General features: G+C 41.4%; 1 protein-coding gene across 1 annotated transcript; it reads left to right on the top strand.

Moving 5' to 3' along the window:
• Positions 1–4507: 4507 nt before the first annotated feature.
• PRPS1 (phosphoribosyl pyrophosphate synthetase 1) lies at positions 4508–23844 on the top strand. Its single transcript, XM_003935879.4, has 7 exons — positions 4508–4783; positions 12873–13056; positions 14164–14262; positions 15775–15899; positions 18352–18525; positions 21053–21212; positions 22738–23844. The coding sequence occupies exons 1-7, from the start codon at positions 4662–4664 to the stop codon at positions 22828–22830; spliced, it is 957 nt and encodes a 318-aa protein (XP_003935928.1). The 5' UTR covers positions 4508–4661; the 3' UTR covers positions 22831–23844.
• Positions 23845–23921: the final 77 nt, after the last annotated feature.

Genomic DNA, 23921 nt, shown 5'->3' with positions numbered 1-23921 from the left:
TATTTATTTCCTTCAAGAACTTTTCCTTTGCATTCACAACTTGGTTTATTGGCACAAGAGATGTAGCTTTCAGGCTATCTCAGCTTTTGATACATCTTCCTCACTCAGCTTAATCATTTTTAGCTTTTGATTTAAAGTGAGAGACGTGCAACACTTCCTTTCACTTAGAGGACATAGCAGGGTTATTAACTGGCCTAATTTCAATAGTGTTGTCTCTCAGAAAATAAGGAGGCACGAGGAGAGAAAGAGAAGTGGGGGAATGGCTGGTCAGTGAACAGTCAGAACACAGAACACACACAACATTTGTCAAGTAAGTTCTCTGTCTTATACAGGCCTGGTTCATGGCATCCCAAATAATAAAGCTTGAAACATTGCAAGAATTAACAAAAGGTGACAAAGAATCACAAAATGAATACATACTCCTGGAAAAATGGCATCAATAAGCTTGCTCAATAGAGGGTTGCCATAAACCTTCAAGCTGTAAAAAATACAGTATCTACAAAGCGCAATAAAGCAAAGTGCAATAAAATGAGGAATACTTGTATCTGAAGAGAGGATGTATTGTGGTCATAAAGTTCTTAAAGGGGTTTCTAAAAGGTTGAGATTCACAATGTCTTCACCATTCCTCTTCTTAAACCCTACCACTACTGGCATAGTTAATGACGTAACTAACTTGCTCTCCCAATCTGACTTGCCTGCCTCCAATCTCTTCCCTATTCTTCACTCTACACAGAAAAATTTACCTAAAGCACAGGTATGATCACATCATGCTCTTACTCCAGAATAATCAATAGCTTCCTATTGCCTGCTGAGTGAAGTCCCAATATGGTATTTGATATTCCAGCCAAACTAAACTATTTTCTTTTTTCTTTTCTTTTTCTTTTTTTTTTTTTTTTTTTTTTTGAGACAGAGTTTCGCTCTTGTTACCCAGGCTGGAGTGCAATGGCGCGATCTCGGCTTACCGCAAGCTCCGCCTCCTGGGTTCAGGCAATTCTCCTGCCTCAGCCTCCTGAGTAGCTGGGATTACAGACACGCGCCACCATGCCCAGCTAATTTTTTGTATTTTTAGTAGAGACGGGGTTTCACTATGTTGACCAGGATGGTCTCGATCTCTTGACCTCGTGATCCACCCGCCTCGGCCTCCCAAAGTGCTGGGATTACAGGCTTGAGCCACCGCGCCCGGCCTTAACTATTTTCTTTTCTTCAAAACCTCTCTCTGCTTCCTCATCTTTTCTTCCTGCCTGGGAGATCCACCTCCTCCCAATTGTTGCCTGTCAAAACTCTACTCATTCATCAACGCATAGTTCATGTGCTCCTACCTTCAAAAATACCTCCCAGGATGCTAGATGTAGAGGTGATATCTTCTACCTGTGGACCTGCAGAGCATTTTGTTTGGGCCTTACGGGAGATTTCTAGTTGCATCTCCAAAATTCACTGTCTCTTCTTTCTGGGAGCGGGGCCACCTAACAAAACATTTCCTAGTCTTTTTTGCAGTTAGGTGTGAATTGTGATTGAGTCCTTGCCAAAGGGATGCGAGAGAAAGTGGGATGGACAAATTTCATCTCACTTGCTTAAAAGGAAATCCGTTGCCTAGACCTCTTCTCTGATCTAGAATGTGGATGTGTCCATGATCTAGCATGGAGCAGAATCATTCCACTGGCCTAGACCAGCCAGCCTGTTATGCAAGAGAGAAATAATTTGTCTCATTAGAGCTGCTGTATTTTAGAGTCTCCTTGTTACAGCAGCCTCTACATTATCCAAACACAGTCTTTTTTTTTTTTTTTGAGACGGAGTTTCGCTCTTGTTACCCAGGCTGGAGTGCAATGGCGCGATCTCGGCTTACCGCAACCTCCACCTCCTGGGTTCAGGCAATTCTCCTGCCTCAGACTCCTGAGTAGCTGGGATTACAGGCACGTGCCACCATGCCCAGCTAATTTTTTGTATTTTTTTTTTTAGTAGAGACGGGGTTTCACCATGTTGACCAGGATGGTCTCGATCTCTCGACCTCCTGATCCACCCGCCTCGGCCTCCCAAAGTGCTGGGATTACAGGCTTGAGCCACCGCGCCCGGCCAAACACAGTGTTTTCTATGGTAATGTATTACATTGCCTGTGCTTTGTCATTACATGTATAAATGTCTTATTACCTCCCTTTGGAAGTTAACTACTAATTGGTCTTCCTGCATCCTATTTTGCCTCCTACACTGTTCTCGGTAGCTGGGGTGATCTTTTTAAAAGATAAGTTAGATTATGTCAGTTTGTGCTAAAAATTCTTACTCAGTAAAAGCAAAACCCCTAAAACAACTTGTAAGTTCTGCATGATCAGCACTCTCCCCACAATCACTTTTGTTGTTTTTCTTTGGAGACAGGGTCTCACTCTGTCACCCAGGCTGGAGTGCAGTGGCACGATCTCAGCTCACTGCAACCTCCACCTCCCGGTTTCAAGCGATTCTCCTGCCTCAGCCTCCAGAGTAGCTGGGACTACAGGTGCCCACCACCACGTCTGGCTAATTTTTGTATATTTGTAGAGATGGAGTTTCACCATGTTGCCCAGGCTGGTCTTGAACTCCTGAACTCAAGTGATCCATTCACCTCAGCCTCCCAAAGTGGTGGGATTACAGGTGTGAGCCACTGAGACCTGCCGGCCTCTAATCATTCTTATCTCATTGACCTCGCTTTCCACCTTTTCTCTTATAGACACATTCCACTTCCACCCCACAACACTCACCCCAAATTGGTATTCTTCAAACAAGCTAGATACTTCCGCCTTAGGGTATTTGCCCTTGCTGTTCTCTTTGCTTATCGAGATATCAACATGGCTCATTTTTTTTTTTCTCTCTCTTTCAGGTCTTTGACCAAATGTTACGTTCCCAGACAGGTCTTCTCTGACAACCCTACTTAAAATTGTACTTCTCTCCTCTACACTCTGGCATATTATCCCACTTTCCTTGCCTGATTTTTTTTTCCACAGCACTTCTTGCCATTTGACATACTATGTATTTTGCTTATTAAATGCTTATTGTTTAAGAATGTAAACTCCATGAGAGTGGGGTATTTTTAATTGTTTACTACTGTATTCTTGTGCCAATAAACAGGGCCTAGCACATAAAGAATGTTCAGTAAATATTTCTTGAATAAACAAATCCCTTGGGCCAAATACCTGTATTCCCCTCAATGCCTAGCACTCAATGCCTAGTATGCAATAGAACACTCAGTAAATATTTGATGAATGACCTATGATGGAAGACTACTAATATTCTGCCTTGAAGGTTACTTACTTCTCTAAGTATTCTTATATACAAGGGCCTACATTACATTTCTGAGCTTGTAAACGTGCAACAAAAAGTCAGAAGGAGAAGTCTTCCATGGACACTGCTGAAAATGGCAGTAAGACAAAGATAGGATGCTGCTTTGAGTATTTTCTGCCTTTACCACTTAGACAAATCTCTCCCCCACCTCCATGTCAGTTTTATCATATGTAAAATGACTATATGATCTCTGAGGTCCCTTCTATTTTTACATTTAGTAGTTATGAGCACTATGGTCACTTTTGATTCCAGAATTGTATTATTTTTCTCTTACTTCTAACTCATTCTTGAAATATGCTTAACGGAAACGTGGTGGAAGAATAAAGGCTCACTTAGGTCCAATGAACAAGTATCACTATAAAAATAATAAAACATGGTGTAAAAGGTCACATTAGCAACATGTAGATGATGACGCTGAGGCTTACATGAGGCAGGAAGGACTAAAACCCAGGATTTTTTTTTTTTTAATCCTTTCAAGGCTCTTTATCTGAAGTCACATAGCACAGTATATTTTCTTTCCTTTCCAAGGGCTATAAAAACCAGACTTTTATTGTCCAGATAGTTTGGAAAATCCATCCTCCTACACTTGTGTCAACATACTTGGTTCCAGCACTAGAAACAAAACAACTTTCTCTTGCAGTGTCTCTTGGATGATTCAGGTGACATGTTTGCAGTCACTTCCCCCTTGGAAACTGTCTTTGCAGGCAAAGGCTACACTGCAATTACAATGGGCAAGCAAACCCTTTGGATGCACGTCTGTGATGTAAAAGTGTTTTAATTCAGCCCCATCCTTATAAAGAGATAAAAAATGTGTTCAGAACACGCAAACTCGTGGTTGTCACCCTGATAAACAGATTTTCTTAAAGGAAACTATAAACCAGAGCCAGACTTACTTTCTTGCGCTGAGGGAGGGGAAATAAAAAAAAGCAGGCATGGTTAATTTCCCGCTAGGGGGAACGATCTGCCTCAGACGTCACCAGCATCCCTCTACCCCCGGTCCAACGTCTCCAGTCCCCGACAGCCTAGCTATAGGGGGCCGGGCTATGGGTTAGTCTCGCCCCCATTCTGCTCTTCAGCCAATACCTGAAAGGATCGGAAGGAGGCGGAGCTACAGCGAGGACCACACCCCGCCCTTCGCTCCCTCTCAGCTAATCGTTGCTGGCGGGGTGTGGACTTCTCTGCTGGCCCCACCTCCGCGGCTCTGGGTAATTTAGAGCCGCGCGCCGGGCGGGAATGTAAGATGGCGGAGTAGCAACGCAGAGCGCTTGGTATTGAGTCTCCGGCCGACTTCGGTTCCGGTGTCTGCAGCAGCCGCGATCGGTTAGCGGAGGGCTTAGGGTAGTTAGTTGGCCAGGATGCCGAATATCAAAATCTTCAGCGGCAGCTCCCACCAGGACTTATCTCAGAAAATTGCTGACCGCCTGGGCCTGGAGCTAGGCAAGGTGGTGACGAAGAAATTCAGCAACCAGGAGACCTGGTAAGGACCGTGTTGGGACCCCGACTAGACCTCACCTGCTCAGGCAGTGGAGGATAGGAGGGATGGGGTCGCCGCTGGAGCTCAAACAGACTGGGGGATGGGGGACAGGCTGCAGCTCTGTGGCTAGCCTACCCCACGGTGTGTTTCCGTTATTTTGCCTCACGCGGGAGGTCACGTTCATTCTTACCGTGCAGTGGGGTGGAGTCAAAAGATGGAGCATGAAGCGAAGCTTCTGCATTTGAGGGCGAGGGCTGGGGGACCCAATAGATAGCGACTGCGTAGAGTGACGAGAGGGGACCGACGCTTAGCTTCGGCGGTAGGGACACGTGGCTTGGCTTTGCTGTTGAGCCACACAGGCTGGACTGGGTGGCTTCAGCTCTTGGACTAGCTTCCATTTAGAGAGCCTACCTGCGTACTGAGCTCTCCTGGTCTTTCTTCTCCTAGAGTCCAAGAAGCAGCTTTTAAATTCGAAATGGTGTTGGTCCGTCCGGCTTGGTGTTGAGGGAAATTGACATTACGTACTGCAGGCGCCAAAATTATCACGACTTCCCTTAGATCAGCAAGCGTTGGCTTTTCTCATCTTATGAATCATCTACTTGAGTAATCAGAGGCATAAAAATCTAATTGGTTAAAGTGATGCGTTGACTCTGCATCCTTGATAGTCAGCATCTCGGCTTGAGCCATCCAGAAAATCTAGGAAACCTGAATTCTGGAATCTCTGACCTTCCCCAGTACAGCTAGGGGTACAGATCATGCAAAAGCGTATTTTTCAGTAACCGAGTCCATTGGACTTGGCTACTTCTTTAAGCTCTGTGTAGGGAATTTTAGGAAACAATTTTTTACCTGAATGTTAAAGATAATTGAGGACAGGTAATGTAGTGGAAGACCAGGATTGGACAGTGCATTGCAACTTGCGTTTTTTCCATTGCCTTGCCTGTAAAACTTGCTTCCTCTCCCGACTTACACCCTCTGCCGGCACCAGGGGACCGTTTTAGAGAAAACTTGGTTTCCTGATTATTTCAGTGGCTCTTCCACCTACATGTGGGATCTTCAGTTTCTGATAGGTGTAATTTGTATTTTGTTGTTGCCCTATCGATTAAATTAGAGCCCTGCCTACAATCCTACAGATCTGTTAAAGGGAAAGTTTTCACCTAATAATCAAATAAGAATATCTCGAATAGTTTTTCCTAAATGCTTTTGCTTTTTTGCCTTCTTTGGACTGATTTCCAAGTGTAACTCCCCTTATCTCTTTTAGACCCAGCTGATAAAATAATGTCTTCTATATAGGACAGCTTCTTCCCCAATTATTATGCTACTGATTGTGATGCAAATGATAGTGTAAACACTGCCATCTGTAACCAGGCAATACCTTAGTTAAAAGAGGCTTACAAGCTGTCTTTAGATTTTTCCAAAGCATTATAGCTCATGGGCCTTAATAAAGAATACAAAACAGGACTAGACTTTGTGATTGGCAATACAGCTAGGAGACAAGAATGTTTTTCATTTAGAGGTTTTCTGTGGCTCTGTGGATATTTAATCCTTTTCCTATGCGTGTAGGAAAAATATGAAAGCATGAAAGCTTTATTTTCTTCTTGTGTTAATCCTTCTGCCCTCTGCATAATGAAACAACCCAGAACCTGAGGCTACGTTGGGAGAGGAGAGCGGGGGGACAACTTAGTTTTCTACTGATTGATTTCTATTAACTCCAACATGGATAATTGCTGACTGGTTAGATTTCCTTGTTTCTGGCTTAATCATTAGCTTCTTGGTTCCTAGATATTCTAAAACCTTCATTGAACAGATTTTTTATGGAGTTCCCCTCATTTTTGTTTTTCCTATACTGAAGAAATGATAATCTGCTATATAACTGCTCCCCCAGGTGACTGTTGGGATCAAAAGGTCATGAACAAGGCAACTCAATAAGTGCTGTGTGTCATCAGTTGGGGAACTACCGAGCCTATTCGCAAATAAAACAATTTTGCTATTACCACAATTTGGCAGAATCTCAGGGGTTGATGCTCTCTTGATCAGAGTAGCTTTTCTTCTAAAATAAGGATCATCCTTGGCTGTCTAGTTATTTATTTTGAGATGGTGTCTTGCTCTGTTACCCAGGCTGTAGTGCAGTGGCACTATCTTGGCTCATTGCAATCTCCGCCTCCTGGGTTCAAGCAATTCTCCTGCCTCAGCCTCCCAAGTAGCTGGGACTACAGGCATGCGCCACTACACCCAACTAACTTTTTTGTATTTTTAGTAGAGGCGGGGTTTCACCATGTTAGCCATGATGGTCTCAATCTCCTGACCTCCTGATCCGCCTCGGCCTCCCAAAGTGCTGGGATTACAGGCGTGAGCCACCGCGCCCAGCCATATTTAATGTATAGTGAATGCCTAAAATGTCCTAGTTTCCGTGCCAAGCATTTAGTATACATTGTGTTTAATCCCTTCACATGAGGAATAACTTTTACTATCTCTATTTTATAGAGAAGGAAACTACCATAAGATGCAGAGTAACTTGCCCAGCTCTGGGTATTGTTCTTTTAATTTTTGCTGACAACATCTATTACCTGGCTTTACAAACTTAGATATACTGAAATGTTGACTCTGTTCTCTTCAATATTGATACATAATTTCGGTTTATTTGGTTACTCCGTATTGGCTGAGAGGAAGAAGACTTGAACTTTGGTTGCCTAGGATTTTCCTGAAATCTGTCTCTTCTGATTGTGGTTAGTTAATCCCATGTATTTTGCACATGCCAATGTCTCCATAATCTAAATTCTTCAGATTTTCTTAAGAATACTATCAACAGTTGGGTGTGGTGGCTCATGCCTCTAATCCTAGCATTTTGGGAGGCCAAGGCTGGTGGATCATGAGGTCAGGAGATCAGAGACCATCCTGGCCAACATGGTGAAACCCCACCTCTACTAAAAATACAAAAGTTAACCGAGTGTGGTAGTGCGCGCCTGGTCCCAGCTACTCAGGAGGCTGAGGCAGGAGAATCACTTGAACCCAGGAGGCGGAGGCTGCAGTGAGCCAAGATCGCACTACAGCACTCCAGCCTGGACGACAGAGCAAAATTCTGTCTCAAAAGAAAAAAAAAAAAAAATACTATCCACTTTTTTAGATTCACTTTTGGTGTTCCTTGACATTCCATGTTTGTTGGATAAACTTATGCCTGACCTTAAAGAAAGGGCAAAGAGAAGTTAGTTTTCTCACTCATCGGATAGACATAGCTAGTCCTCTTGCCTCTCCAGAACAGCTAAGAGAATGATTGGCCCAAAGCCATTTGGAGAACTCTCCATTAACTAGAGGGAGAGAACAAGGAGTATTACTCTCTAAATTGCTGAACTAGGTTTTTCCACTTAATAGACTGTGTTAGGAGCAAACAGGTTTTAGGCACAAGTGTTTTTCTCAGTCACTGCCATAACTTAGACTTAGAAGAAACCATAAGAATAAGGTTAAGATTTTTAGAGGACTTGGTGAACCAAGCTCTATAATTGGAGTGCAACTCATAGACTTTTTTTTTTTTTTTTTTTGAGACGGAGTTTCGCTCTTGTTACCCAGCCTGGAGTGCAATGGCACGATCTTGGCTCACTGCAACCTCCGCCTCCTGGGTTCAGGCAATTCTCCTGTCTCAGCCTCCTGAGTAGCTGGGATTACAGGCATGCACCACCATGCCCAGCTAATTTTTTTGTATTTTTAGTAGAGACGGGGTTTCACCTTGTTGACCAAGGTTGGTCTCGATCTCTTGACCTTGTGATCCACCCGCCTCCCAAAGTGCTGGGATTACAGGCTTGAGCCACCGCGCCCGGCAGCAACTCATAGACTTTTAAAGACTTTGTCAAAGTCTGTATGTTATAGTACTACTGTAGAGAGAGATTGGTCTTAATAAGTGAAATTAGAATTATACACAGTAAAACAAGGCAGTGTCCTACCTAGTTTACTTGTACTACTTTATTTTATTTATTTATTTTCTTTCTAAGTTTCTCTACTTTTATTTTGTTTTTGTAAGATCTTTTCAAAAGCACCACCTTTTAAAAATAAATAACCTTTTCAAGTTATTAGATAGATGCCTTATAACAAACATCCTTCTATGGTGAGGGTAACTTTTAATTTTAAAATGTTTGGCTTTGGGAAATAGCTGAGCTGCTGGTTGATTATTAGCTGATACAATAACAAAAATGGTACTAGTGATTGTATTGGGTGGTAAGCTGATAAGTTATTTTTGTTTAATTTTATTTTTTGTTTGATAAGTGATTTATAAAGTTATTATTCAAGCCTTCTGTGATGTTAGAATATATATATTTAAATAGAATATAAATATATTAGAATATATATTCTAATATATATAAATATATTAGAATAATATATATTTAATTTAATATATAAATTTAATATATAAATATATTAGAATAAATATATATATATTTAAATAACCACCTTGACTGGGTGTGGTGGCTCACACCTGTGATCCTAGCACTTTAGGAGGCCGAGGCAGGCAGATCACCTGAGGTCAGGAGTTTGAAACCAGCCTGAACAATGTGGTGAAACCCTCTCTTTACTAAAAATAAAAAAATTAGCTGGGTATAGTGGTGCATGCCTGTAGTTCCAGCTACTTGGGAGGCTGAGGCAGAAGAATTGCTTGAACCTGGGAGGCAGAGGTTACAGTGAGTGGAGATCACGCCATTGCACTGCAGCGTGAGTGGCAGAGTAAGATTCTGTCTCAAAAATGTAAATAAAAATAAAATAAAATATATCACCTCTTACTAAATTTACATATTTATCAGATGCTCTTTGATGTCTTAATTAGCAGTGATTATTTAATTTTTACGTAATACCTCACCTGCTTTCAAGAAAGGATTTGAAGTATGTTTGAAAGTCACAAGTACAAACTGTTTGTTAAGGTAGGTATCATAAGTGTTATAAAACCATGGACTATGGTAATTGTGCCAACAATTTGGCAAAAATGATTACTAAGTTTAGTATTACTTTTTTTTTTAACTGTATCCCTTGGCTTCCTGACAGCCAGAGGGATAAAGGCATATGCAATGGATTATGTAGTTTTTATTTCCATAAAGTTCTTTAGAAACTTCCAGGCACAAAATCCTAAGAATTTTATAGGTGAGACCTCTAAATACTGATACTGAGGTAACATCATGCACAATATAGGAATTTTGTGGGCAGTTTTTGTATTGACTGATAGTTGAGGCATTTGTAAAGGGAGATAAGCCACTGTCATCTAAGAATGTTGTTTTCTGGGCTTACTTGATAATGATAAAGCTTTAAACACATAGCAGAATAGTTAGCTTATCCCGTATAGTATTTGAGATCAATTGCCAAACTGCATTTATACATTAGTTCTTCAACTTTTAATTTAACAACCTGACTCTGGCAAGTGAATGTCTGGAGCACAGATGATATTCTGTGTTCTTGAGTGAAACAAGAGCCATAGGCTTCTGATACATGACTGGAAATCAGTATGCTTCCTGACTTTCTTTTTTTTTTTTTTTTTTTTTTGAGACGGAGTTTCGCTCTTGTTACCCAGGCTGGAGTGCAATGGCACGATATCGGCTCACCGCAACCTCTGCCTCCTGGGTTCAGGCAATTCTCCTGCCTCAGCCTCCTGAGTAGCTGGGATTACAGGCACGCGCCACCATGCCCAGCTAATTTTTTGTATTTTTAGTAGAGACGGGGTTTCACCATGTTGACCAGTTTGGTCTCGATCTCTCGACCTTGTGATCCACCCGCCTCAGCCTCCCAAAGTGCTGGGATTACAGGCTTGAGCCACCGGGCCCGGCTGACTTTCATTCTCCTCCAGGGAAATGGAGATTTTGGTTAAGGAGCTGATATATGGAGGATGAATGTGGGCAGTAAATTTTTTTGTTTGTTTTGTTTTTTGAGACAGAGTCTCACTCTGTCACCCAGGCTGGAGTGCAGTGGCACGATCGTGGCTCCCGACTCCTGGGCTGAAGCAATCCTCTCACCTCAGTCTCCACAGTAGCTGTGATCACAGGTGCTTGCCAACATTCCCAACTCATTTTTAAATTGTTTTGTAGCGAGGAGGTCTCTTTATGTTGCCCAGGCTGGTCTCAAACTCTTGGGCTCAAGTGATCCTCCTGCCTCTGCCTCTCAACCACAAAGTTGTTTAATATAAAACATAAAAGGGACTCTTTTAGCCTGAAATCTCTCAAAGGGCAGAGCTTGTAGTAAAGAAAGGTCTGAAAAAGTCTCAAAAGTCCTTGAAATGAACACTGCCTTTTTTTTTTTTCTTCCCTGAGACGAGTCTCGCTGTGTCACCCAGGCTGGAGTGCAGTGGCTTCATCTCCGCTCACTGCAGCCTCCACCTGCGTTCAAGCAATTCTCCTACCTCAGCCTCCTGAGTAGCTGGGACTACATATATACGTCTCCATACGTAGGTAATTTTTGTGGTTTTTGGTAGAGACTGGGTTTCACCGTGTTGCCAAGGTTGGTGTCGAACTTGGGAGCTCAGGTGATCTGCCTGCCTTCGCCTCCCAAAGTTCTGGGATTACAGGTGTGAGCCACTGCTCCCAGTCTTAAAAAAGGTTTATCCTAAACTAGTGCATTTATTTGTTCTGGCTGCCAGAAATCTCAGCTTCCCTGTTTTTAACTGGTTTCTAGTTTGATTTTTTTTTTTTTACTTGCTTTTATTTTTGTTGCTTTACAATATCAACTAACCCCATTCGTCTTTTCTTGTTTTTAAGATGGGGGTCTTCCTGGGTTGTCCAGGCTAGACTTGAACTCCTGGGCTCAAGCAATCTCCCTGCTTCAGCCTCCTGAGTAGCTGGGATTATAGGCGTGTGCCACCACTCCTAGCTCTCTTTTGTCTTGGGTTAGAAAGGAATAAATAAGTAACCATCTTCTGTGTCAGCTTCTTCTGGCAATAGAATTGCCTCTGTCAGTTTTTATAAAGTCCCTTTTGGAATGCCCCTTCAAGTTTTCTTTGGGGAGAGAAGGGTGGGTAAAAGTGATCCTGGCAGACATAGGACAGTAGGTAGTTCCTGAAATAGAAGATAGTGCTTAGAGTGAGATAGAAGTATGGATCTTTTATTTAATAACTATTATTGTCTTTTGATTTGAACTGAAGTTTTTCTCTTACTCAATAGGGATTGTCAGCCATTCTGATCTATTTGTCTATATACACACTTGCTCCCCTACTTGACTTAGAGGATTAATTGGGAGTATAGTGTTTGAGGGAGGTATCACTAAGGTGATTTTTAAATTTTTTTGAATTGTTTTCTTTATTTCTTTTTGATTTTTTTTTTTTTTTTTTTTTTTTTTTTGAGACGGAGTTTTGCTCTTGTTGCCCAGGCTGGAGTGCAATGGCGCGATCTCAGCTCACCGCAACCTCTGCCTCCTGGGTTCAGGCAATTCTCCTGCCTCAGTCTCCTGAGTAGCTGGGATTACAGGCATGCGTCACCACGCCCAGCTAATTTTTTTTGTATTTTTAGTAGAGACGGGGTTTCACCATGTTGACCAGGATGGTCTCGATCTCTTGACTTCGTGATCCACTCGCCTCGGCCTCCCAAAGTGATGGGATTACAGGCTTGAGCCACTGCCTGGCATTTTTTTTTTTTTTTTTTTTTTTAGACCTGGTGAACAGGAATTAAGAGATTATTTTTTTCCCAGATGATGGGTTTTTCTTGGTAGAGACCAAGTATGGGTGTTGAAACTTTTGCCGTAAAATATAGACATACATGGTTTTGCCATGTTGGCCAGGCTAGTCTCAAACTCATGACTTCAAGTGATCCATCCACCTCGACCTCCCAAAGTGCTAGGATTACAGGCATGAGCCACTGTACCCAGGCCCCCTCCATATACTTTAAATCATCTCTAGATTACTTATAATACTTAATACAATGTAAATACTATGTAAATAGTTGTTATACTGTATTATTTAGAAAATAATGATAAAGAAAAAAGTCTGTACATGTTCAATACAGGTGCAATTTTTTTTTCCCAAATATTTTCAATCCACACTTGGTTGAAGCCATAGATACGGAAACTGCAGATATGGAGGGCTGACAGTATAATGCTTTAAAATCTATTTCATGTTGTCCTTCTTTCCTCATTGTAGTGTGGAAATTGGCGAAAGTGTACGTGGAGAGGATGTCTACATTGTTCAGAGTGGTTGTGGCGAAATCAATGACAATTTAATGGAGCTTTTGATCATGATTAATGCCTGCAAGATTGCTTCAGCCAGCCGGGTTACTGCAGTCATCCCATGCTTCCCTTATGCCCGGCAGGATAAGAAAGATAAGGTAGGAGCAGAATCTTATTTTTTTGAGCAGAGGAAGCAGGAGCACTTGCTCCAAATCACAAATAAATTCCTAAATTATCAAATATATGTTTAGGGGAAATTTTAAACATCACCTTTTCGTAGGTGTTACCCCATCTTCAAAACAATAGAAGTATAATTGGCTTATATAAAGCAACACATTTATAGTCTGGATTTTATTACAGTCATACATATATAACTTTCATTTAGCTCACTGGTATTTTTAATTGTATCAGTAAGACTAAGCACCAACTCCCCTGGAGTGTATTTTTTAATTATGGTAGATCTTCTCAAAGTGTAAGATTGGGGTCCTAGCTGTGACCTCTTCATAAAACTTGAAGTCTGTTACATGAATACTTGAACTCATAGATAGATTAGATTAGATTAGATAGACAGACAGACAGACAGACTATATATATCTCACCTTATCTGGTATATTAAGAGGATAAGGCATATACATAAAACTTTGCATGTCTATTGTAATTGATGCCCGGTTTTACAAACAATGCCTCGAAGAAGGTCAGATATTTTTATTCCAACAGAGTGTAAGGTAAAGGGCATGGATTTTGCTGTTTTACAGTGCAACAAGTATGTTTTATTGGAGGGATTTATAGTTGTTGGAAAGTTTGACCTCCAGATGAGTAAGGTAGTGATGCAATTTACAAAAGAAACTATAATAACTATTCTATGATGTATCTTTAAACCTTGACAAGTTAGGCGTTAAAGGTTTACGTATTTATGTGTTGAAAGATACGTTAATAAAATTATTTTTTAAAGTCTGCCTAGTTTGAATAATTGAGCGTTGGAAACACTTGAATAGAATGAATATGTGTACATTAAGAAAACAAAAGTTAGAAAGGTATTTTCTTTATTGATCAATGTATCCTGATTTGGAAAAGTGATGTTCCCCTTAATATTTGTCCTGGATTATGATCTATTTAAAGTCAATGGCCATGTCTCCTTCTATGAATTTCTGGGTACCACAGTGCCTTTAACATAGTAGGTATACAATAAATAGTTTCTTGGGCAAATGAATGTTTTTCAAATTGGCTTCTTGTTTTTTTCTTTTCTTTTCCTCCCTTCCCTTTAGAGCCGGGCACCAATCTCAGCCAAGCTTGTTGCAAATATGCTATCTGTAGCAGGTGCAGATCATATTATCACCATGGACCTCCACGCTTCTCAAATTCAGGTATCAGGGGAAGCTAAATATTGGTGTTTGAGAGGTAGAAGGAAAGGACTGATAATGCTGAAGACTGCAGAGAAGCCAAAAATTATGCCCAAGTACATCTGAAATAAACTAGATATCAACAACATTTTAAATATTCACCTTAAGCATACTGCATGATCTTAGTCATTTCAGTTGGTTAGATAGGGAGGCAGTTTAGTTTTATAGAAAGAGCATAGGCTTTGGGATCGGACCTACTTTGAATAAAGGCTCTGGTATTTGCTAGCTTTGTAAGCTTGGGAAGGTTACTTAACTTCTGTGAACATAAACTGTTTCATTCTTGTGAGTATAAGACATTAAATTCGTAATATAATGCCTGGCCCATGGCAGGTACTCATAGATAGGAGCTGTTATTGTTAGTTACCATTTTTTTTTTTTTTTCATCTCAGCTCCAGGTAAGGTTAAATTAGTTAAATTAGTTATCATTCTTATTTCCCTTGAATATTCATGGTCTTAAATTTTTTTTTTTTTTTTGAAGCAGAGTCTAGCTCTGTTATCCAGGCTGGAGTGCAGTGTGCAGGATCTTGGCTCACTGCAACCTCTGCTTCCTGGGTTCAAGTCATTCTCTTTCCTCAGCCTCCCAAGTAGTTTGTGTTACAGGTGCGTGCCATCATACCCGGCTAATGTTTTTGTTCCTTTAGTAGAGATAGGGTTTCACCATGTTGGCCAGGCTGGTCTCGAACTCCTCACCTCAAGTGATCCGCCTGCCTTGGCCTCCCAAAGTGCTGCAATTACAGACGTGAGCCACTGCGCCCAGCGTCATGGTCTTAAATTTAGAGCCACAGATATTGAAACCTACTTTTGAGCATAAACCCAAAGTAAGGGGTGTGGAATATGACCTTTATTTTATATTTTTTAAAAGAAAATTTTCAAATCATTATCATTTGAAGCTTGTGGGAATTCAGTGAGGTACACTGGACAGGGATTGTACTCCTTAATAGAAAGGAACAAATTTTGTGTATTTAGTTGAGAAATACAACTAATTTGTATCAATTAGAATTAGAACATGGATCTCCTGATTTCTAGTTATTCATTGTGACCATTTATTATAAGTAGCTTACACTAAGGTTATATACCATAGCATCTCTAACTGGTTTATCCATTAGCTTTTACTCAGTAACAAATCAGTCCAACATTTAGTGGCATAAAGCAGTATTTACTAACTCACTGAGTCTGCATGTTGACTGGGCAATTGTTACGGTTTTGTCTGAACTTAGCCATTCTTCACAAGAGCTCACCCCGTTCCTATGGTCAGTTGTGGCTTGACTGAGGGCTGGCTTTGCTGATCTTGGCTGGGCTCTCTCATACAGCCCAGATTAAAGGAGGCTTTTATAATCTACCACAGTGAGCCTGCCTTCCCATCAGTTTGAATGTTGCAGTAAGTCATTCTTTGAGCAAGTTACTACTTTTGTGTTTGCCACTTATAAACGGAGGACAAGGAAAGGGAGGCAGAACTGATCTAGCTTCTTTCTACAGGGCTTTTTTGATATCCCAGTGGACAATTTGTATGCAGAGCCAGCTGTCCTAAAGTGGATAAGGGAGAATATCTCTGAGTGGAGGAACTGCACTATTGTCTCACCTGATGCTGGTGGAGCTAAGAGGTATGGTCGAAATTAGTATTGTTCCCAATGTACTGGGAAAATCTTTCAGATGGTTGTGTCACAGAGTGATGTTCTTCTATCCAAGTGGCAGTTTGTAAGTATGTAAGTATGTTTGAATGGATGTAAGTAGCTAGGACATCCTCTCCTCTTCTACTGTCCTGAGTCACTGCTTGGAAGACCAGGCAAGACAGAAAAATCATCGTATTATGGACTTGACAATAAGTCATGAGTAATTTGGCACTACCAAGCTAGCAATACAGCTATAAACCTTTTGGGAAGGGTCGAAAATGTGGTTTTCTAATGAATAGCAGCTGCTATTGAACCACATATTGGTGGGAAAACTCACTTTTACACCCCTCTTATAATGCCGTTGGCTAGATCATTTTGATCCTTGGGATTAAAATATGAAGCAGGAAGGAAAGTAAAGTATGATGTTTTTATTTAAAGCCAAGATCTTAGCATTTTAAACAAACTGATTGCCAGGGATTGCCAGTTACAGTGCCTTGCAGCTCACACTGTGCAGAGTAAGAGCTCTTGATTTCCTTAGTGGATTACTCGTTAGTAATGCATTCAAAAGTGTGACACTTGTTTTTTTTTTTGTTGTGGAAATAGAATGAAGAGCTACAAAACACAGATGATTAGGAAGAGCTAATTCAGAACTTTCTAAAAGCCATTCAAATCTTTGATGACTTTCTCAACAACCTCTTTTATTTCAATAACTTAAACAGAATTGATAACTTGAAAGTTGAGTTCTGTTACCTAGCCAGATGTATGGCTTGGTGAGTCCCATGTAATTGCTAGTTACCATCTATAATGCTAGAGACAGCCTAAGAAACATCCCTCCAACTAGTAGTTGTCATACTTAATTTGTAGGTCATTATTTTCATATCTTTCCATGGGACTTAGAAAATAGTCACATTTGAAATAGGCAGGATTTTCTTTCCGAAGCTGGGTAGACAACTTATTGCTACTTGATTATTTATTTTTTCTTTGGAGATGGGGTTTCTCCATGTTGGCCAGCTGGTCTCAAACTCCTGACCTCAGGTGAACCGTCCATCTTGGCCTCCCAAAGTGCTGGGATTACAGGCGTGAGCCACCGCGCTCAGCCTTGATTATTTTTTTCATTATTATGGTCTTATAGTGATGGAGTATTTTCCAATTGAGTGTCTATCACTTCTGTCTTGGCAGGGTTTTGGGAGTAGGTAGAGATCCCTGTGTGATTTTGATTTGTACAGTAATTCTCTTAGGTGTAGGAAGTTACTTTTTCTAGACCTTTTTATGCTTTGTTGGTCACTAAATTTGTTGGCCATTGAGTATGGGCAGTTTGGGATACTTGAACTAATTGGTCATGCATTTGCCTCAGATAAGTAATCATTCCAAGCAAATTGGTTACCATCGATGTTATGTGCGTATGCAGTAGTAATGGAGAGTGCAGGGTATGGTTTGTTTAGATCAAGGTACAAATGTTACCTAGATTATGGTTCAAACCTTATTATGTGGTCACAGGTTCTCAGTTAATCCAGCAAAAACTCATATGACCATAGTCCCAAGGGAAGCAGGACAAAATGCTATAGTTTGTTCAATTCTACATTAAAAAACAGGACAAATCCCCAAGCACAGGCTGCTTTGCACATGATGGAGATGGCACAGCGGAGCAGGAACACACATGCCACTGGAGCAGCTCACTGTCATCTACACTGAATGGCTTTTTGTTTGAATTATGCGGTGCTTTGTCAAAAGACAAATTTATCTTCTATCCTGCCTTCTAGTCTGGGTTATATTCTCTTGTAATAAGAAAAATAAGAATTCTCTTTGATTAGAAGATCCTTCGGACTGAATAGTGAGATGCCCAGCTTGTCTAGGTAATTGGTATAACTTTCTATGTAGCAATTGTAAAAGGAACTCCCAAGCTTGGTGTCCAGGTACAGTTGACAGTGACAGTTGATGGATGTTTTGCCAACAGCACTGAGGGAAGTGCTGAGCTCATGGGCATTGGAACAGGCTGGATGTTGCTCCTTTCCTGCCAGTCAGGTTCTCTTACTACCTCGCCAGTCACGGTCTTCCATGATGGGAATTGGGACAGTCTTTGTACTCCTGGCATTAGTTAATTCTTTCCTCATTCCTTCTGCTGCCAGTCCATTAAACAAACATGTGTTAGCATTATACTGCTTTCCTGGACTGTTGAGGGTGTCTGTCCTCTACTCAGAATGAATGCTCATCTAAGTTTGAGCAGTACATTCATAAGCTTCTGTGGAGATATGGAGGCATTGGTTTATAAAACCCAGTTTGTGATATTTGCCTTTGAGAAGTCAGTCAATGATAGTTGCTTTCTTCCAGCCCTGGGAACTACTGGTTTCAAGCAGTGTTCTCCTCCCCAAAACAAGCCCATTCTTTAGTCCATTTCTTTTATCTTAGAAGCCACAGATACATATGAACACCCCCTGTTTTGCAGAGTGACCTCCATTGCAGACAGGCTGAATGTGGACTTTGCCTTGATTCACAAAGAACGGAAGAAGGCCAATGAAGTGGACCGCATGGTGCTTGTGGGAGATGTGAAGGATCGGGTGGCCATCCTTGTGGATGACATGGCTGACACTTGTGGCACAATCTGTCATGCAGCTGACAAGTAAGTGTGGATTGGTGGGGCTGGTAGTTAGAAGGAAAAAGCTAGCAATTGCTGTCCAAATGTCTTCAGCCTGCTGATTCCTTTTGGAATCAAATTGAGGGGATAAGTAACTTTAGGAGATTTTTATCAACCAAGGCTTAAATTATAATATATAGAAATTGTTGAGTACGCTTCTTTTTTTTTTTTTTAGATTTTCTTAGATTTTTAAAATTTGCCATTTTAACCATTTTAAGTATACAATTCAATGATATTAACTATATTCACAGTGTTAGATAACCATCACCTGATTTCCAAAGTTTTTTGATTACCCTGAGTATTCTACATGCAATTTTTGTTTTAACAAGTTAAAAAGTAAACATCCTGAGTAGATAGGCATGTATGCTCCTATTTATATTTAAGCTAGAGCCCTTGGTCTTACTTCTCAACTGCTTCTTTAAGCGGCTGCTATTTTGTTCGTGTTGCTTCTTTTTTTCACTCGAATCCCGTGACAGGTTAATGTTTATGTAACTTGTCATCTCTTGCCTGCACTGTTCTAAATTGCCTCCCTACTCTGATCTCCGTTGCCAGTTACCATTCTCTTACCTCCCTACTCTATCTCTCCATGCTTGCTAATCTTCCTGCAACTGAGGTTTGATCCCATCACTTAAAATCGTCAAGATTTTACATGGCCCCTCATTACTTTCAATCTAAGCCATTATGAGCAGCATTGTTTCTTAGAATGGTATTTTTACTTTTGTTTTTATTTTGAGACATGGTCTCACTCTGTTACCCAGGGTGGAGTGTAGTGGTACAATCATGGCTAACTGCAGCCTTGAAATCTTGGGCTCAAGAAATCCTCCTGTCTCAGACCCTGAGTAGTTGGGACTACAAGCACGTGCCATCACAGTTGGCTAATTCATTTTTTTTTGTAGAGACAGAGTCCCACTCTGTTGCCAGGCTGTCCTTGAACTCCTGGGCTCAAGCAATTCTCCCACCTCAGCCTCCCAAAGTGCTGGGATTTCAGCTGTGAGCCACAGCTCCCAGCTCTGAGAATGCTTTTTTTTTTTTTTTTTTTTTTTGTTGTTGTTGTTGTTGAGACAGAGTTTCGCTCTTGTTACCCAGGCTGGAGTGCAATGGCGCGATCTCGGCTCACCGCAACCTCCACCTCCTGGGTTCAGGCAATTCCCCTGCCTCAGCCTCTTGAGTAGCTGGGATTACAGGCACACACCACCATGCCCAGCTAATTTTTTGTATTTTTAGTAGAGACGCAGTTTCACCACGTTGACCAGGATGGTCTCGATCTCTTGACCTCGTGATCCACCCGCCTCGGCCTCCCAAAGTGCTGGGATTACAGGCTTGAGCCACCGCGCCCGGCCGAGAATGCTTTTTTTAAACTTTCTTGTGTCTGTGCCTTGCACAGTGCCTGGCACGGAATAGGTGCTAAAAAGTATTAGGGTGCTGAATGATTCTTGGTTTGGGATTCTGGAGTAAACATTCATAAAACCCATTTCATCCTTGTACAAGTAACGGAATACTAGTCGCTATAACAGATCAACTCCCTAATATGATAGTTTCCTTCTTGTCCATGGCACACTCCAATGTGAGTATTCTTGTTGGACTCATTTTTTCTAACCAGTAGTTAGGAGCTCAGACTCTTTCAATCTTGGTGCTGTATCTTTAACATGAGGCTTCTAAGATTACCTTGGAAAACATTTCAATTTTAGCCAGCCAGAAAAGGAAAAGGACACAGGATCACCCCTGGAAGATTTTTATAAGCCCAGCCAAAAAGTGGTGTACATCATGTCTGCCCACATTTTAATAGCCAGAATTAAGCCACATGGCCACACTAAACTATGTGAGGGAAGCTGGGAAATGTAGTTCAGCTATGTGCCCAGAAAGAAGAGGAAGTGAATTTTGTTGAGTGCAGCAGTCTGTGCTGGAGTCTTTTTACACCAATTCAAACCTATTCAGATAAGTTCTTAGTGCAGTTCTCTCTCAATATGGACTGAATTGTATACTCTCCAAATTCATATATATGTTGAGGCCTAACCCCAATGTGACGATATTTGGAGTTACCTTGGCGGGGGATGTATTTAGGATTAGATAAGGTCACTAGGGCAGAGCCCTTACAATGGGATGAGTGCCCTTACAAGAAGAGAATGCTGGAGAACTTGCCAGCATTTCCCCACGTGCGCACACGCATACACACACACTCACACTCACAAAAGAGGTGGCCACCTAACAAGCCGAGAGAAGAGGCCTCAGCATGAAACCTACTTTGTCTGCACCTTGATCTTGGACTTCAAGCTTCCAGAACTGTGAAAAATTTGTTTCTGTTATTTAAGCCACCCACTCTATGGCATTTTCTTTTCCTTAAAAAAAATTTTCCCCTAACCCACTGTGCCTTATAATTTTATTTTTTATTTTTTATTTTTTTCCACATGATATTTTGTTATGGCAGCCCAAGCAGGCTAATATTACTGCTCCCTGACGGAAACTCTGCAGTGACAAGTAAGATGAATACAAATCTACTTTTTTTCCCCTCTAGACTTCTCTCAGCTGGAGCCACCAGAGTTTATGCTATCTTGACTCATGGAATCTTCTCTGGTCCGGCTATTTCTCGCATCAACAACGCGTGCTTTGAAGCAGTAGTAGTCACCAATACCATACCTCAGGAGGACAAGATGAAGCATTGCTCCAAAATACAAGTGAGGATGAGATTCGTGCAAAACAACACTTGACTAAGTGTTTAGGAGGTGGTTACTTATGTTGATATGTTGAATTAGGTCTCTGGATGCTGAAGATTTCTTTCTTCGGCGAAGGATTTAGTCTTGTCATCAGAATTTGTGACCCAAAAGTTAAAAATCATCTGTTTCTTTTCCTTTTTTTTTTTTTTTTTTTTTTCCAAACTGCCAAGTCTTGGGAAAATCACCTGTTTAAAAATTTAAATTGCTAGACCTCAGAATCTCTGGAAGATGAAGCCTAAGATTCTATATTTTAATAGGCTCTCCCAGTGATTCTGATGGGAATTAAAGTTTTCAAGTCCATACTTTACAGTACGTGTTTGTCTGACTCTTAACTTTCAGCCCCGTAGACATAATGTGAAACCTTTAAACTGACTGTACACTTCTACCAACTTTAGTGTTTCTCAGTGTGCTTTGGACCTAGGTTCTTATTAAAATGTAGATTCCTTTGCTCCATCTAAGACCTATAAACCAGAGGTCCTGGAACCAGTATTTTAAAGTAATCCCCCAAGTAATTGTTAGGCACTAAGTTTGAGTGCTCTTGCACTAAAAGAACAAGGCCTTGCTTATTTAAAAATATTTACATTAATCTATAAGCTTTTTGAAATTAATATGTATAATTGGAGGATTATCATCATTTTTTTTTTTTGTCCTTTTTTGAGATGGGATCTTGCTCTGTTATCCAGGCTGGAGTGTAATCAAAGGTCACTGCAGCCTCGACCTCACAGGCTCAGGCAGTCATCTCGTCTCTGCCTCCCAAGTAGCTGGGATCACAGGCGTGTACCACCATGCCCAGCTAATTTTTTTGATATATGTAGAGACAGTGTCTCCCTTTGTTGCCCAGGCTGGTCTCAAACTTGTAACCTCAAGCTGTTCTCCTATGTCAGGCTCCTAAAGTGCTGAGATTACAGATGATGCCATTCTTAAGGATTTTTTTTTCAACTTAGTCTTTTTTTTTTTTTTTTCATTCATTCATAAGGATTTTTAAATGTCAACCCACCACCATTTTTTTTTTAGACATGGTCTCACTCTGTTCCCCAAGCTGGAGTGCAGTGGCCTGATCCTGACTCACTATAGCCTCGAACTCCCAGGCTCAAGCAATCCTCCTACCTTAGCCTCCCAAGTAGCTGGGACTGCAAGTATACACCACCACCACGCCTGGCTAATTTTTTTTTTTTTTTTTTTTTTGTAGAGACAGGGTTTCACCGTGTTGGCCAGGCTGGTCTTCAACTCCTGGCCTCAAGTGATCTGCCCACCTTGGCCTCCTAAAATGCCAGAATTATGGGTGTGAGCCACTGCGCCCAGCCCTGAGTGGCTATCTTAAAACTGTTGTGAAGAGTAGCTGAGTGCAGCCTCATGATGGGGAAATAGCACAGTGTTGCAGTTTTAAGAGGAAGAGCACTTGTCCGGTTGCTCATCACTGTCTGCAAATTGGCCAGTCATCTCTGACCATATCGTATTAACCTAATTTTCTTTCTTGCCTTTCTAGGTGATCGACATCTCTATGATTCTTGCAGAAGCCATCAGGAGAACTCACAATGGGGAATCCGTTTCTTACCTATTCAGCCATGTCCCTTTATAATAGAGTAAATTCTGAGGCTTTTTGAGAAAAAAATCCACCCCACCCCTTGTTTTCCCTTGGTATTCGATGACAAATTCAGCAGAAGACCCGGCTTGCTCCAGTATAGCTTTCTGCATCCCACATCAGGTACATTAGAGTTTATCCGAAATGGGGAGAGACGGATTGAGATGAGCTGCTGGGACTTCCTACCTGCATTATCTCATTCTGGCTTCCTTGATGATTTTGTGAGCCTTGCAGCTTTAACCATAGCTCAGCTGCTGCAAGATTTCAGACTTTTGAGGATGTTGTGTGAGGGTGTTTGACTGTGACTGGGGAAGCTCAGCCTACTTTGCATGTGAATGCTTCAGGGTTTTCTTTGCTGAGAACGAGCAACAAAGCCAACCCATGTGTGACCAGTTCTCCTCAAGGTCTATGCTAAATTATAGTAAGAGCCTTGGGTAACCCCAAACCTCGTCCCGGTGGCTGAGCACCCTGTAAGGCAGGAGCAGGTAGCTCTACTTGAGCAGACGTTGTGTCGGGGGGTGGGGGGGTGGGGAGGTTGGGGGGTTGGGGTGGTTGAGCGGGGAGACAGCACAGTGCAGCAAATGTTTCTTGGGAGGAAGAAGCCTGATCCATCACCATCTGCTTGACTGTGTAGCTTGGATTCTCCTTTGTACCTATTCCTTTCGATTTGGCTTTACCTTTGTCTATCTTGATCCTTTCCTGGCCAAATATCCTCTTGGGCCCAAATGAACATTGTACCAGTCTTCTGGAAAGCAGACGTGCTTCCTGCTATGTAATGGCCAACATTGACATTAGATGATGTGCTGTAGCTTGATCTTCCTTAGCCTGCTGCCACGGAGGCAGTAGGTTTTAGGTGGTATCGTAGTGCCTTTTGATTAATTTAAGTACATAATTTTCATTTTCCTTCTTTGGATCTATTTGGCCTCTCAAGTGAACTGAGATTCCTGTTAAAAAATATTGATGTTATTGTCTCTTGTAGAGGAAACTAATAAAGTGTCTGTATCTGTGTGATTTGGGGTCTATATCATAATCTGTACTGATCTCTCTGCTAAAGGTTTGGTTTAGATGTCTTACTGTCCAATGATAGC

This window comes from Saimiri boliviensis, chromosome X (assembly GCF_048565385.1).
Source record: "Saimiri boliviensis isolate mSaiBol1 chromosome X, mSaiBol1.pri, whole genome shotgun sequence".
Classification (NCBI taxonomy): domain Eukaryota; kingdom Metazoa; phylum Chordata; class Mammalia; order Primates; family Cebidae; genus Saimiri; species Saimiri boliviensis.
This window is presented reverse-complemented; position numbering and strand designations above follow the sequence as displayed.